This window comes from Oryza sativa, chromosome 11, assembly GCF_034140825.1.
Source record: "Oryza sativa Japonica Group chromosome 11, ASM3414082v1".
Classification (NCBI taxonomy): Eukaryota; Viridiplantae; Streptophyta; class Magnoliopsida; order Poales; family Poaceae; genus Oryza; species Oryza sativa.
The window spans coordinates 21,948,633-21,962,392 of record NC_089045.1 but is presented as its reverse complement, the minus strand read 5'-3'; the positions used below and the strand labels follow the sequence as shown (position 1 = coordinate 21,962,392).

The 13,760-nt window shown below is 41.9% G+C and overlaps 2 protein-coding genes across 3 annotated transcripts; both read right to left on the bottom strand.

Annotated features, from left to right (window-relative positions):
- Nucleotides 1–107: 107 nt before the first annotated feature.
- Nucleotides 108–3,739, bottom strand: LOC4350685 (dr1-associated corepressor). Its single transcript, NM_001423415.1, has 6 exons — nt 3,663–3,739; nt 2,450–2,522; nt 1,901–1,994; nt 1,082–1,198; nt 940–997; nt 108–868 (listed from the first exon to the last, which is right to left on the bottom strand). Exons 1-6 carry the CDS (start codon nt 3,693–3,695, stop codon nt 467–469), a joined length of 777 nt encoding a protein of 258 aa, NP_001410344.1. The 5' UTR covers nt 3,696–3,739; the 3' UTR covers nt 108–466.
- Nucleotides 3,740–4,892: 1,153 nt separating this feature from the next.
- On the bottom strand, nt 4,893–11,500 carry LOC4350684 (uncharacterized). 2 transcript variants are annotated; one of them, XM_015759595.3, is made up of 9 exons: nt 11,270–11,500; nt 10,274–10,379; nt 8,169–8,446; nt 6,889–6,994; nt 6,422–6,769; nt 6,268–6,344; nt 6,065–6,189; nt 5,446–5,697; nt 4,893–5,267 (listed from the first exon to the last, which is right to left on the bottom strand). In XM_015759595.3, the coding sequence occupies exons 1-9, from the start codon at nt 11,368–11,370 to the stop codon at nt 5,245–5,247; spliced, it is 1,416 nt and encodes a 471-aa protein (XP_015615081.1). In that variant the 5' UTR covers nt 11,371–11,500; the 3' UTR covers nt 4,893–5,244. The 2 variants fall into 2 exon arrangements, with proteins under 2 accessions (XP_015615081.1, XP_066161624.1); XM_066305527.1 differs by lacking the exon at nt 11,270–11,500 and adding an exon at nt 11,157–11,203.
- Nucleotides 11,501–13,760: the final 2,260 nt, after the last annotated feature.

The window sequence follows — 13,760 nt, the reverse complement described above, 5'->3', positions numbered from 1 at the left end:
TACTGGCAGCTTTACTTGGTAATTGTCAGGCTGCAGCTATATGGAGCTAGATTTAACATTTCAAATACAACACTAGTTTGTTCCCACTGAACACTGGATACTCCACATTTTCATCTAGTACTTGCATGACTTCAATTCAAAATGGAGAAGGAAATCAGATGTTCTAGTTTTAGATTACACCATAATAGGATAGCAGAAAATTAGTGCCTGGTACAATATCACGTTATAACAGAATATCACTGCTTCAATACCGGGTTAATTCTGACAAAACACTTCAGTAGTCAATCATGTCAACAATGTGAGGCAACTAGCAAGCAATTATTGGAAAACAGACAAAGTTACACGGGACAACTACATACTGCATTACATCAGCAGCACATCACAGCTAGCTGCAGCTACATATTTACATTTTACAACACCAGGAGAACTGCCCTGTTAGTGCATAACAATCAGAAGATGGCCGTGGCTAATCCTCGTTGTCGTAGTCCTCATCCTCGTCAACTTGCACCGTAAGATGTCCAAAACCGGATGGTCCGACACCGATGTTTCCAATCGCATCTGGCATAGGCCAATCCGGCTGATGGTCGTCGTTTTTCGCTTCTTCCACCTTTGGATTTGGAGCTGGTATCTCTGCTGCCGATGGGGCTTCTGCTGGAGGGTGTGTGCTTGGAGGTACGCTCTCGGTGCCATGGATGGTCTCTGGAACCGTCTCCTCTCCTGGTAAGGCTTCGCCCTGATCAGCAAACATGCTGCTCTCATCCTCAAATTGTACATAACCAACTTCCTTCCGCTTGGTGGGTGGTCGTCCTCGCCCTCTACCTCGACCTCTCCCACGTCCTCTGGGACTGATATTTGCACTTCTTACGGCCTGCGAAAGCAATTATTCTATTACCGACTAGCCCGGTGTGAAAACTTAATGCGTTATGCGAGAAGATATACCATTTTGCTTGATCGAGATTCCTCATTCTCTGGGTCACTTCCATTTGGCAAGGCTTTTCTGAAAAAATGAATTTCAAGCATTAATAAGGTACGTGTAGTTTCTACAGTGAGTCAGGCAGTCATTTATATTATGTGAATTTACCTTCTTCTGGGTAATGCTCTATCATCTCCACATGAGTCAGCGCCACCGAGGTCCGGTACCTTGTTGACAACCTCAGTTAGGAAGTCAAAAGAACTGTACCTCCTCACACATTGCTTTCTGAATTATATAAGACAAGTAACCACTTAAGATACAAAGCTGAAACATCCAACAAAAATTAAATTGTGCAAACAGTTTACAGAGAACACAAAAGTCTTATTCACTTGTAGCTAACAAAGCTTGAAATTGAACACAGTAAAGAACAGAGGACATTCGTATAGCAACACTCACAGAATACTAAGAAAAAACTAATCAATTATTTATATAAACATCAATTAAAGCTCAATTTAAAGATGAACAAATAATAAATAGAGTCTGACAGACATATTTAGACCCATAAGCAGGATCGTCCGAGTCTAATTTCAATTTGGAAGACATACCATCCATATTCTCCTAGAGCTCAGGTAAAAATACCACAATATTATCAACTTGCAGTGAGAAGCATATGCCATTTTCAAATTGGTTAAAAAAAGAGTGAAAATTTAACTTTGCTTTTGTGTTAAAAACTCAGATTTTAAGTTAATTAATTTGAAGACAATAATACAAAGATAACCAGATTTGATGGAAATTATAGTAGATAAAAATGAAATCATTCTTTGTTCCAGAATAATTCATCAAAGACACTGCTATACTTCAATGAAACTCAACACAAGCTTTTCATAGGTCACAAAAACATGAAAGGATAAACAGTACATCACTCCATAAAAGCACAAAATCATAATGCGGAGTAAAATTTTAAAAGTGCAGTGGTATAGAACTCACAGGTGGAAGGAATTCAATGTCTTTGCACCACTTTGCAGTGTAATTTCGTAAGTTCGGTCAATTAAATCTTGCAAAAACAATTCAAGGGCCCTCGCTGCACGTAAAGAACAAATTCAGAATGTCAGGCACTCAGGTTGTATGCTTTATCATGGCAATAACTAGAACTGTAACATTATGCAAAACAAACCAAAAAAGGTACTCCAAAACACATATATTATCATACAAGAAAATGTGTATCAATTAGTTAGTGAAACAAAAATGAAATGCAAAACGATTATTTTTCTAATGGGCAACAACCGATGTCAAAATATGTGACCAGTGACTTGGCATAAAAAGGCGAGTTGGGTTCTTCTCCATGTGGCAGAGCAAACTTGTCGCTAGTTCAGCTTACTGAATGTAAGACAAACTTTTGGCAGAATGCTTTCTTGATTGCATTTTTTTGTAAGTACCAACCCCTAGAGAGAATGGAGCGATAACACAACTGTTTACATACTACATGGCTACATCAATACCCAAAAAGAAGTAGCACAGGCTGTTGTCAAAACTTACATACTAAAACAGGTACAGCTAGTGCAATCTTGCCAACGTCCTCATCAGCCTGCATGATCTTTTTGATCCGTGCCTGTCACAACAAAAAGAACAGAAAAAATGATTTCACAGTGTTCAAAACTGGGTTATATTTGAAATATATAATCCTCCAGCATACACTTGATATACCGATATGTAGGGAACACAAGGTAATCCTAAAGAGTACGTCCTATATCATGAAAAAGTCACACAAGGTAATGCTAAGAAACACTAACAAGAAAAATCTGAATTTCAGTAATCAGTACAGGCAAGAGGGAAAAAAAAAACAAAAACAAAACAAAACAAAACGTTCAGTAATCAGAGGTCTCAAAAAACGCAGTTCACAGTGCCATGTCACATGGAAAGGTCTCAAAATAGTAATGAAGACGGGAGTATTCAGCTAAAATTCATACCAGCACTCTCAAAGAAGATAGTTCTGTGTAAATTTGAAATTCTGGCTGATGCCCATCTCATGACAATTTGAGCAGTATAAAACGTAGAACAGGTTCCCAGCAGACAATACAGCTCACGATATATGCCACACAAGTAGAACTCTACTGCACAAGAACTCCAGAAACTGCCCGAGCAGGCCATAATCCATTTCATGCCTCCAGAAACAGTGCGATACAAGCTCGCGTGTTGAGGAGATCTCATGAGAAACAAACTACAAGATGAGAAATCCAGCCCTCTTTACACGCATCCTGGAAGCAGCTGCAACCAATTGCAGCCCATCCTAGCTAGCTGCCTGCTCAGCTTTGCACCTACCAGAACTAATTGCTCATTCATCTCGCCCTCGAATTCAAGAATCTTTTCCCTCCACCAAACCCAAACCCAAACCCCCAGTAGAACCACTTGCCCCACCACCTCGAACCACCTCCATCCACCAACGAACCGAAAGAAAACTCAACGAGAGTGAGTAAAAATAAAATTTCAGCTAAGCTCACTGGCGAGGCAACACAGACAAAGAGCCCCCCACCACAACCTGCTCTCGATTCCGAATCCCCACAACCACCCGGCGACGAAGCGCGACCGCACAGAGAGAAGCGCAAGTACCCCGCCGGTCAACGGCGATATCCGCCGCCGCCGCCGCGAGATCCGCGCGCGCCGACCAGATCGGATCACGAGCCGCCGCCGCCGCAGCGCAGATCGAGGAGAGGAGAGGGGAGGGGAGGGGAGGGGAGGAGGGGCTACGTACCGCGGGGAAGCGGGTGCCCAGCTTCTTCCTCATCTTCGTCTTCCTCCTCGCGTTCGCCTCCGCCTCCGCTCCTCCACGCTATCGCAGTCGACCTTTTTTTCTCCTTTTCTTTTTTTTTTTGGCTCGATTTTTTTTTCTTTCTTTTGGGACGCTTCGGTTTCTTCTTTTGTTTTTTTCTTCTTGCTGCGCCACCACGAGAGTCGAGAGGAGAGGAGAGGAGAGCACGCGCGGGCGGCGGCGACGTCTCACGATCCGGATCCGACCCGACACGAGAGGCGTTCGTGCGTGTCATGTGTGCGGCGACTGTGTTCCTTTCGTTCGTCAGCACAAAAGGCGGGGCCCGGGTTGGCGGGATCGATCCGGCCCGTTAGGCCTGGAGAACAAGGCGATTCCGTGTGCTTTGGGGCCCAACTTGGCAATTTAATTCTTTTTATGCAAGGAGAAATAATCCGTACATACGAAAATTTGTCTTACCCAGCTTCTCTTTTTTAAGAACCACGTTACAGTACACAGGCACTCATACCCTCATAAACACCTTCTAGAGACTAGGCCAATGTATCTTGAAGTTGACAAAATCACCATGAATATCTCACTATCGATAGTTATGTCGCCTATCACTAAAAGAATAATTATGGTAAATACGAACACTCACATTGAGTGTAGAACTTAAACCCGAATAGACTGATTCCACCACAAGTACCCTTAGAGCAGGTACAAGCCAACTATAAACATATCGAGAAGATAAAAAAGTAGAGAAGAGCGACATGCAACATATTTGTAGCCAACTGCAGCACAGACTCCAAAACACAATGTGTGCATGACAGATGGGACCATGAATTAATAGTGTAGTACATGTTTATAAGTAACTATTATATAAATTAGCTATTAAATTTAATATAGATAATTTGGAGCTAGTAGCTAAGTATACTATTAAACTTGCTTTTATAGTCAAGAAACCTTAGTTGACTATGCTCACTTTTTACACAGTTCTTACAAATTCTTACTACACTGATGTAGCACTGTGTAATTAAATTTCGATATCCTATAACCTACATTTAATTAAATCAAACGGTTTGAGAACTTTGTTTGATTTTCCAAGTAAGCCTATCAGATCACAATATGAAACTTTGCTACCAGGAGCGAATAGTTAATATTAAGTGAACCTTGCTAATTATAAAAAAATACCAAATAGATTTTGAAATAGTAAAAAAAAAAGCTGAATTCCTCCTCTAAAATAACACTATAAGTGATGAACTAATAAAATAACTGTCCGATACAGGAATGTCACGCCGCTTTCAAACTAGAGTCTACAGGAATACACGATCGAAAATTCAGATAACAAACCTGATATATATTATACATAATAATGAGATGGGAGCTACAAGAATCATCTGCGCTAATGTTTCACCAACGCTAGAGCTAAAGAATATGTTTCGAATAAACAGAATAAACTCATAAGTTAAACTTCTGAACAACTGCCTCCATCCACGCACGGACAGCCAACTAGGCGTCTAGGCCAAATCAACATGAGATGAACTTGCATGGTCAGAATTGCCTGCTTCCACCTTAGAAACCGCAAGAATCAATCACTGTCGTGCTCAGCATCTGCAGAAGCATATGGATTTTATTGAGAAAAAGAGATATGGAATCGCTTGGAATGCGAAATAACACTGAACATGCTGTAAATGCCACTGGATATTCCCCTGGATGCAATAACTAATGAGATTATAAATGACTAGCTGGTGACAGTGAAATTGAAATACCATGTATTATTGAATCTTACCATCAGCAGATCCATCGCCAGCTTTTCCAACATCATTGTCACCTTCATCTCCACCCTCCACATTCACCTCCTCATCATTGTCATCTTCTGCGTCTTCTTCGTCATCTTCATCACTATCAGCTACTATTTTAGGCGTTGGCAGGGGTATGAAATTCGATGTACTTCTCCGACGAGAACTTGTGATAATGTTGCTCATATCTATGCCCTCGAGTTCCTTTGCTCTTTCCTTTCTTTTCTTGACTGCTTTAATTTCTGTACAAAGAAAGCATAACATGTGTCAAGTAATTATATAGGTATGCTTTACGCCATATATACGCAGCTTTATATGCCACTCATAAATGAACCAACTAAAAAAAAGAGAGAAATAGGTGAGGTCATAAGATTGCATTTAACAGTAATAACTTATTATTGGGCACATACACCTTATGTAGTGTTCATAGTTTGGGAGAAAATTGAATGATGACTGTGATACCAAACATCCTAATCCTACCCATAGAAGTATAGAAAAAATAGAAAACAATTCAACACAAGTTTTCCCGCACAAGTTATTGTAAACAATTTAACAACAAATGAACTTTTCCCGCACAAGTTATTGTAAACAATTTAACAACAAATGAACCTTTTTCAGAGGGGTTTGTTGACAATCCTTCTTTTTCAAGTATATCCTCCAACTCCTTTATCAAACAGGCTTCACGCTTGCTCTCAGGAGCCATCTTTGCCTTCCGATACACAGTAGGTGCGATACTAGTTAAAAATAAACATAAGTCGGTAAATTTATCATTCCGAAAATCCATAAAACTGCATTCAAGCATGCAGAAGTACCTCATTCCACAAGATTTGATTATTGACTTCAGCCGTTCCACCCGTTTCCCGTAAGCTGGAGCTACTTGTCGTTTTTTCTGCATATTGAGATATAAACAAGTTAGCCAAAATTATATTTACACTAATCATGCAGTCAAGAACTCACACAAAATACCTTATTATCTTCTTCAGCTGATGAATTTGAATTATCTTCTTCTGATCCACTCCGCTCTTTACTTTTATCTAAATCTTTTTTGGCAACCTTTTTAGCCTTTGAATTTGACAGTTGTTTCTCCACTGTAGTTTTTTTCTGCCTTTTTACAGCTTTGCCCTTTTCAGCCTTTTTCTTTTTTGGCCTTGCATCCTCATCACTGTCTCCCCTCTCACAATGGCTATCATTTATTTCAGAAGTATCAGAGTCTTGACGAGCTCTCTTAGAGTTTTTGCTTGTCTTCTGGCCAGAATCCTTATGAGATTCAGTTTTACTAGTTTTCTTTGTCCCATTTGCAGGTTCTTGAAGAATCTGTCACACAGAAAATTAATGAAACACAATGAGTTCGACTTCTTAGTCCAATCATCAACATGCATCTGAACTAATACATGTGTGCACCGCTGCACCCTCAATCCAAACTTTAAACTTACATTGTCTAATTCCGTCGAAATAAAAGACTTGTAAGCATCCAAAGCTTTCTTCTGAAGCTTGAGATCTTCTTCTAAAGTCCGGCGAACTCCTTGTAAAGTAATAGTTCTGCATTGCTTTCATATTGTGAATACATGCTGAAGCTGACTAGCCAAATGCAATATGAGCAGGTAAAGTGGACATCGAACATGCTTTTGGTGGCAGCAAGCATCCGTATGGCGCAGAATCCAAAATTTAAACCAGAATAAAGTAAAATGCTGAAGTAACATGATTGGACATACTTAGGAAGTAACCACATCCTTAGGGGGAAAATACGATGGTACGATTTAAGTATTCTTACAAAATTTCTTGCCAAATGTCCAAATAATAAAGCTAGAAACTCAGATATTCTAGAATAGACTCTTTAATATGTGTCGTTTATAAGTCATTAGCACCTAAGAATTCATCTCAAGACGAACACATACAATATAAGCAAATTCCTATATTTCCGTTTATCGCCAATTGGTTCATAACTCTAAAGAACTGCATCACATATGATCATGTCCTATATAATATTGGCCGCACACCACTCTTAACAACAAGAATGATATGTTTTAAGAACATATAGGCAATTTTCTTTGTAAAACTCAACAGTTTCAATCATTATGTTCCAAATGTATATTCAGATCAGTGCACACAACTGGGCTCCTGTTCATTTTTAGACGGTCTACATTAAGAATGACTCAATGGCCTTTTCTTTTACCAGCTAAGACCCATATCCCCCCCCCCCCTCCCTCGGCATGGCCCCCCACAAATTTGTCACTCAGAATTGTATAAGTGAACTAGCACGCAACGAAATCTCCCTGCTCACCGCTTGCATCACACAATGGGAGCAATTATCTCTACTTTCGTCCCTTATTCATATGTTTCACCGCAAGATGTGGAACAACTAAATGGTTTCTCTATTATTACTCAATCAGGTCACAAAAGGTTGACTATATTTTGGTTGACTCATTTTACTGCCCCAACCTCCAGTTTTGTTTTCTAGTGTCAAAAAATTACAATAACATGATAGTATCTTTTCAGATATCTGCTCTGTGATGTAGTGGGGTTAAATATTTCTTTTTAAAAAAACAAGGTTTCATTACATTCCAGAGCAAGAGGCTTTTGAGACTACAACTCTACAAGTTGTCAAGTACAATGATTCGCTGATCAATCTGACACATGATAATTTGGAGTGCATGTTAACTATTAAGTTTCAATGATAAGTACAATTTAAGAATGGCAAGTTGAGGACACATACTCTGAGTTCTCTCTAAAATATGAGGCCCTTTTGACAATAGCATTTTTTATCGTAGCTTCACTAATGTCACTGCCAGAACTATGATCTTTGTCTCCCTCCTGATCTCTATCTGTCTCACTGGATTTTGCCACCGGCTCATCAGCATTGGAGGAAATTTTGTTCGAGTCAGATGTTGGTTGGGCATCTTCTGATTCTTCTTTAGAAGAACGGTCATCTTTAGCTTCATCCTTCTCTGGTGCATTATTATTCGTATTGTCATCATCAGAACCAGAAAAAACCTGTTGATGTGCTTAGCCAAAAAGAAAAAGGAAAAAATGAGTATTACTGTACTGAAATCAGAGTTCAATAAAGTTTGAAAGTTCCCAAATACAAGCTAACAGGTTCCAACTGGGAATATAAAGTATAAATGACAACTGAACAAGTTTTATGACCTTCAGAAGTTTAAATAAAGGTAATTATTCATCTGAATTAAAGGATCTCATTACCAATTTGCATAAACTGGGTGAAGAGAGGTTCAAGAAAAACAGCTTGACACTTGAAATATCAAGACATTTGGTTTCCATAACACAATTGTAACAAATATAAGGACAGACTCAATTATTCTCTCTAGTCTCTACAGTGTCTAAGTTCCAAAGAGATCCTTGTGGCTCCTGCTTGTGAATGGTGATTTTAATATATATTCCTCAAAGGAAAAGATTATATCAACACATGTGAGCTTAATATATTTCATCTTCAGAAATACTGGTTAGGTAAATACTTGTTTTGTACTCTAGTCATTCTTTTATTGTATCAGAATTGGCAACTGATGTTGAACTAGTTCACAACATGAGCCAACACCCGTTAAAGAGACATTGGACAGTGATGATTTGAGGTAGAATGCTGCTCTGTGAATGCGGGACTTGGTTAGGAGGGACTAGATCTACACAATAGCAGGCCAAGAGAAGAGAACACAACAAAACTGATATTCGGATTATCTTCTTTTGTTACTCCATTGCTCCAACATAAAATACATCATAATACCATATCATCCTTATATAGATGGAGGATGGCTTGAGTTGACCACTAAGAAGCCATCTGTCCATCTCTAAACAAGGAATCCTGAAGATGCGTAACCAACCATGATAAACTACCAAATTTGAGATTTGCATGCAGGATCCTAATTACAATATAATCTTTAAAATGCCAACTGTCTTGTCTTGGTATGTACTGCTGTAACAACAGAAACCGGTACTAGTCAGATACTCAGAGCCAATGGTTAACATACTCATTTTTTTGCTTCTGCAATAACATGTTTATGATTGTTCAACTGATTCTTTTCGCACAGCTCAAACGCCCAATCGTAATGCATGCTGACATGTTAGCTCCCCAAGCTAATGTACTCCCTCCGTCCCAAAATATAGCTACATAGGAGTGTTTTGAGGAATTCTGGATTGGAGTGAAAGGTCTAAAAGTCCCTCATTAATAGATGGTGAGGTGACGGGAATCAAGAATAGTACGGGTGGGTGTGGATCTCGAGGGTTGATGGGATGATATGGCCTACTAGGGGTAGCATGGGAAGTAGTGTGGTAAAAGTTACTTTCTACATATTGTAGGTAGTTATATTTGGGACAAAATTTGAACCTAAAGGTAGCTATATTGTGGGACGGAGGGAGTATATGAAAACTGAAACAGTGCATCACAAAATCACTTGCACAAATTAATGCACTCAAGCAGGAGTAATTGTTTCTGCAGCGGTGTGTTTAAATAGCAAACATTTATTCCGCATTATTGACAAAATATGTTATGTACTTATGTTTACTTAGTTTCCACAGACGATTGAAAAGTCAAAAATTGGCCTTGAACACAAGATATTATCAGTGGTTTCTATTTTTGTTGGAAGTGAAGAGTCAAGAGTTTAAACTAGGAAATTATACAGCTCCCTGGTTCATAGAGAGAAAACATTAGTTGCACAAATGTGTTCTTCTTTTCCTAACTATTGCACTAGGAAATTCCAAAATTGTACAGCTCCCAGGTTCATACAGCAAAAACATTAGTTGCACAAATGTTCTTCTTTTCCTAATTATTGCACTGCACCAAACCCCATATACATTAATGTCCACCCGTACCTTGTCTACACATTGCTTTATGAACTTTTTATGGGCGTCAAGTGAATGTTTCTCCAAGCCCATGTCCTTCTCCAGTGCTCTCCTTACACCTTCGAGGGTTAAGGAGCTGAAAAGAAAGAAAAATATATGTGGTGTCATTCCTCATAGTTGACCAATATAAGAGATCTAGAGAGCAGAAAAGGTTCGAATTTCTAGTAATTAGAAGAAAGCATCGACCTCTCCTGCCTGCGTGAAAATTAGGGAGAATGCAACCCTAGGATGCTTTATATGCAGCAGCTATATACATTTATCACTCACATATCGCCAAACCCTTTTCATTTCTTCCTTACAGGTTTAAATACCTAGAGAGACACAAGAAATCTGATGCACAGCCATTATTATCCTTAAATAGCTGAAATGCTGAATACAAGGCTGCAACTACACGTGGTTCTTCAGAACCCTGCGCAACTAAATAACCAACCGTCGCCCAGCAACATTTCTGAAATCACAACATTTCTGAAATCAGAAGTACCACCTTGTCAAATCCTAGCTAGAACCTGACGAATTTGGAGGTAGAACAGAAATATTTGGTGCACACACCTGCTAATACGAAATTGTTGGTTTCCCTCCCCCCCACTAAACCCTAGGAATCGGCATCACTCCCCCTTGCTTCTCCTTCACAACCCTGCCGACCACCCGCAGCAGCAGAAGAATCCCGAACTAAAATCGAAGATTGGAAACAACCAACCAGGCCATAAACCCCTCCCCGGTTCGAAACCCAAAAAGCGGACACCAAACCCCCCGCAAGCGTGCACCAGCTGCCGCCGCCGAAAAACCCTAGGGCCACCGCCAACAACCTCCCGGGCGCGACGCGAGGCAGGCAGCCAAAGACACAGGAACGAACCCTAGAAGCCGCGCCCGCGTAGACCAAACCATCCCGCGCGGGAGAGCCGACCACAGCCTGAGAGAGAGGGGGGGTGGAAGAGGGAAAGGGAGAGAGAGGGCGGGCGCGCTCACTCGGCCTGCTTCCTGAAGTCGGGGAGGCGGGCGCGGAAGGCCTTCTCGATCTCCGCCTCCCTCTCGCCGGCGGCCGCGGCCGCTGCGGCGTCGGGCTCCATGCGGATGCGGCGGCGGCGGCGGCGGCGGGAGGTTGGGGAGGCGGCTGACGGCTGTGCTGCAGTGCAGGCTGCAGCTGCTGTCCCGTCGCCCGACTGTCTCGTCTCGTCTCGGCGTGGACGAAAATGACACGAGGGAGAATGCTGCGTACGGAGTAATAGGTAAAGAGATCGGCCGGGCCGGGCCGGGCCGAGTTGGGTTGGGTTTGGCTGGAGCCGGATCCATAACTATCTGATTTTTTTTTATTTTTTAACCTTTTTAATTTTTTTAATTTTAAAAATAAATCCATCCAAAATTTATATTAAAGATCTGAACCTTTTGGCCACACGGCCACGCCAGCCAAACTAGCGTGGCAAAACAATACTGTCACACCGCTCCCACTGACGTGGCAGCGTTATTTGGCCACACCGCTCTCGCTGGCGTCGCAGGACAAAACTTTCACGCCCGCTGCAGGTGGCGTGCCATTGTTGCTTTGTCACGCCAAGCGGACTAGCGTGGCCAAAAGGTTCAGATTTTGGAAATAAATTTTGAAAGGGTTTAGTTTTAAAATTAAAAGCTAAAAAAGTTCAAAAAATTAAAAAAAAAATCTAACTATCCATACCTGATATAGTTACAAGGAACAAGTCTATTGTGCATCCCTCAATTTATGCTACTGGTTGAATCACATCGCTTAACTGTAAAACCCGCCAACTCCAAAAACCAATGCATATCAACTTCTCAGGTGGGTTGGGAGGTAGCTTCATCCGACCTGGCATCTTTGACCCCATTGACTAGCTGAGCCAACACGTCGATTGAGGGGTTGAGTAGGGGTGCATTTAACCATTTACCACTTTTAAGATGTGTCATTCACAATGTATGACATGTGGGCCCTCATGTGTCTATGACATGTGGGGTCTAGTGGCAAATCTTTAATTGTCACTTGTAAGAGTGGTAAATAGTTAAATATGTTTGTGTTCTTCGCAAGCTGAATCCCCAACCACACCATAAAAACACTAGCCCTCGACACATTGGCGACAACAAAGGTGCAGGTTGCGGGGATGGCGACGTGGCGGCAACATGGGGAGCGGTGTGTCAGCGATGGCTAGTTCGAGGAGCTACTCGTCATTGGCGAGTTCCCATTGGCCATCTGCTTCTCCCATGTTGTATAGGGTTGGGCCATTTGATTACCAGCCGACCGTGATGTGCAAGTGTGGCAGCAAGGCTGCGTGGTGGATCTTGTGGAGCATCGAAAACCCTAGGCATCGGTACTTCAAATGTCACAATGTCTGGGTAAGTTGCCTATTTGGTCACATTTGGTGGGTTGATTTGGATCGGGGAGTGAAGTATGTGGTTGGGGATTGTAGGATTGTAGGATCGAGATGTCGACTAGAGGGGGGTGAATAGGCGATTTAAAAACTAAAAGACACCTAATCAAAACTAAACTAAGTTGCTAGGCTTGGTGAGGGTTAAGTCTAACTAAGCAACTAAGTTATGTTTTGCAAACCTAGGGTGATAGTGACTCAATTAATTCTCTAGGAAAGTAAATCACACTCCTATGTCAAAGTTTTGCAATCCTAGGGTGATATGATCTCAAGTATGTCTCTAGGAATGTAAATTACACAAATGTAAATGCGACAATCAAATGAGACAAGGAGACAAGAGATTTTTCACCGAGGTTCGGAAACTCGCCGGTTTCCTACTCCCCGTTGAGGCGAGCCCAACTCCACCACTTAACCACGAAGCCACCGCACGCCCCCTTCGTAAAGGGGTGGGCAAGGCGGGAGCCAGCCCACGGACAGGACTACCCAAGCCTCGATCACTCGAGGTAGTTCTTCCTTCACTCCGAAGGTGGTGAACTCCAAACAACTCACAAACCGGCACCGGGCCTCCTCCACAATCTTCTCGGAGAGGTCACAGGGCAACTTCTCCACAAGCCGTCTAGGAGGCGGCAACCTCCAAGAGTAACATGATCAATCAAGTGCCACACTAGCTCTACAATGAAGCAATGCACTTGACTCTTGGCTAATCAACCCTCAAACACACTAGATGGATGAACACAAAGCTCAAGTGGGTGTGTGAGAGATGCAAGGGGTGTATGCAATGAATTGGGTACCAAGAGAGGCCCGTTGCTGCTGGAGGGGGAGTATTTATACTCTCACCAACCAAAACTAGCCGTTGGGGGCGAAATCCCCCAACTCTGTGTGTTGCCGGTCTGACCGGAGGTATGTGGCCGGTCAGACCGTGCTACTCTGCAACGGCTAGAAAACTAGCCATTGTAGCCCTGTCAGAGAGCCCCATTGGCTTGGCTGGTCAGACCACAGTTGATTGGCCGGTCAGACCAGCCTCGGCTCAGTCAGACCGCCATCAGCTCGGTCTGACCGAATACGGCTCCGTCGGCTCTGTATTGGCCACC

Coding starts and splice junctions, on each gene's coding strand:
- LOC4350685 (NM_001423415.1), bottom strand. CDS start 3,695: ATGAGGAAGAAGCTGGGCACCCGCTTCCCCGCG. Junction 1,995..2,449: donor AGCTGTACCTGTTTTAGTAT/GTAAGTTTTGAC, acceptor CTTTACGTGCAG/CGAGGGCCCTTGAATTGTTT. Junction 1,199..1,900: donor ACATTGAATTCCTTCCACCT/GTGAGTTCTATA, acceptor TATATAATTCAG/AAAGCAATGTGTGAGGAGGT.
- LOC4350684 (XM_015759595.3), bottom strand. CDS start 11,370: ATGGAGCCCGACGCCGCAGCGGCCGCGGCCGCCGGCGAGAGGGAGGCG. Junction 6,770..6,888: donor TTTCGACGGAATTAGACAAT/GTAAGTTTAAAG, acceptor TCTGTGTGACAG/ATTCTTCAAGAACCTGCAAA. Junction 5,268..5,445: donor TGGCGATGGATCTGCTGATG/GTAAGATTCAAT, acceptor ATGCTTCTGCAG/ATGCTGAGCACGACAGTGAT.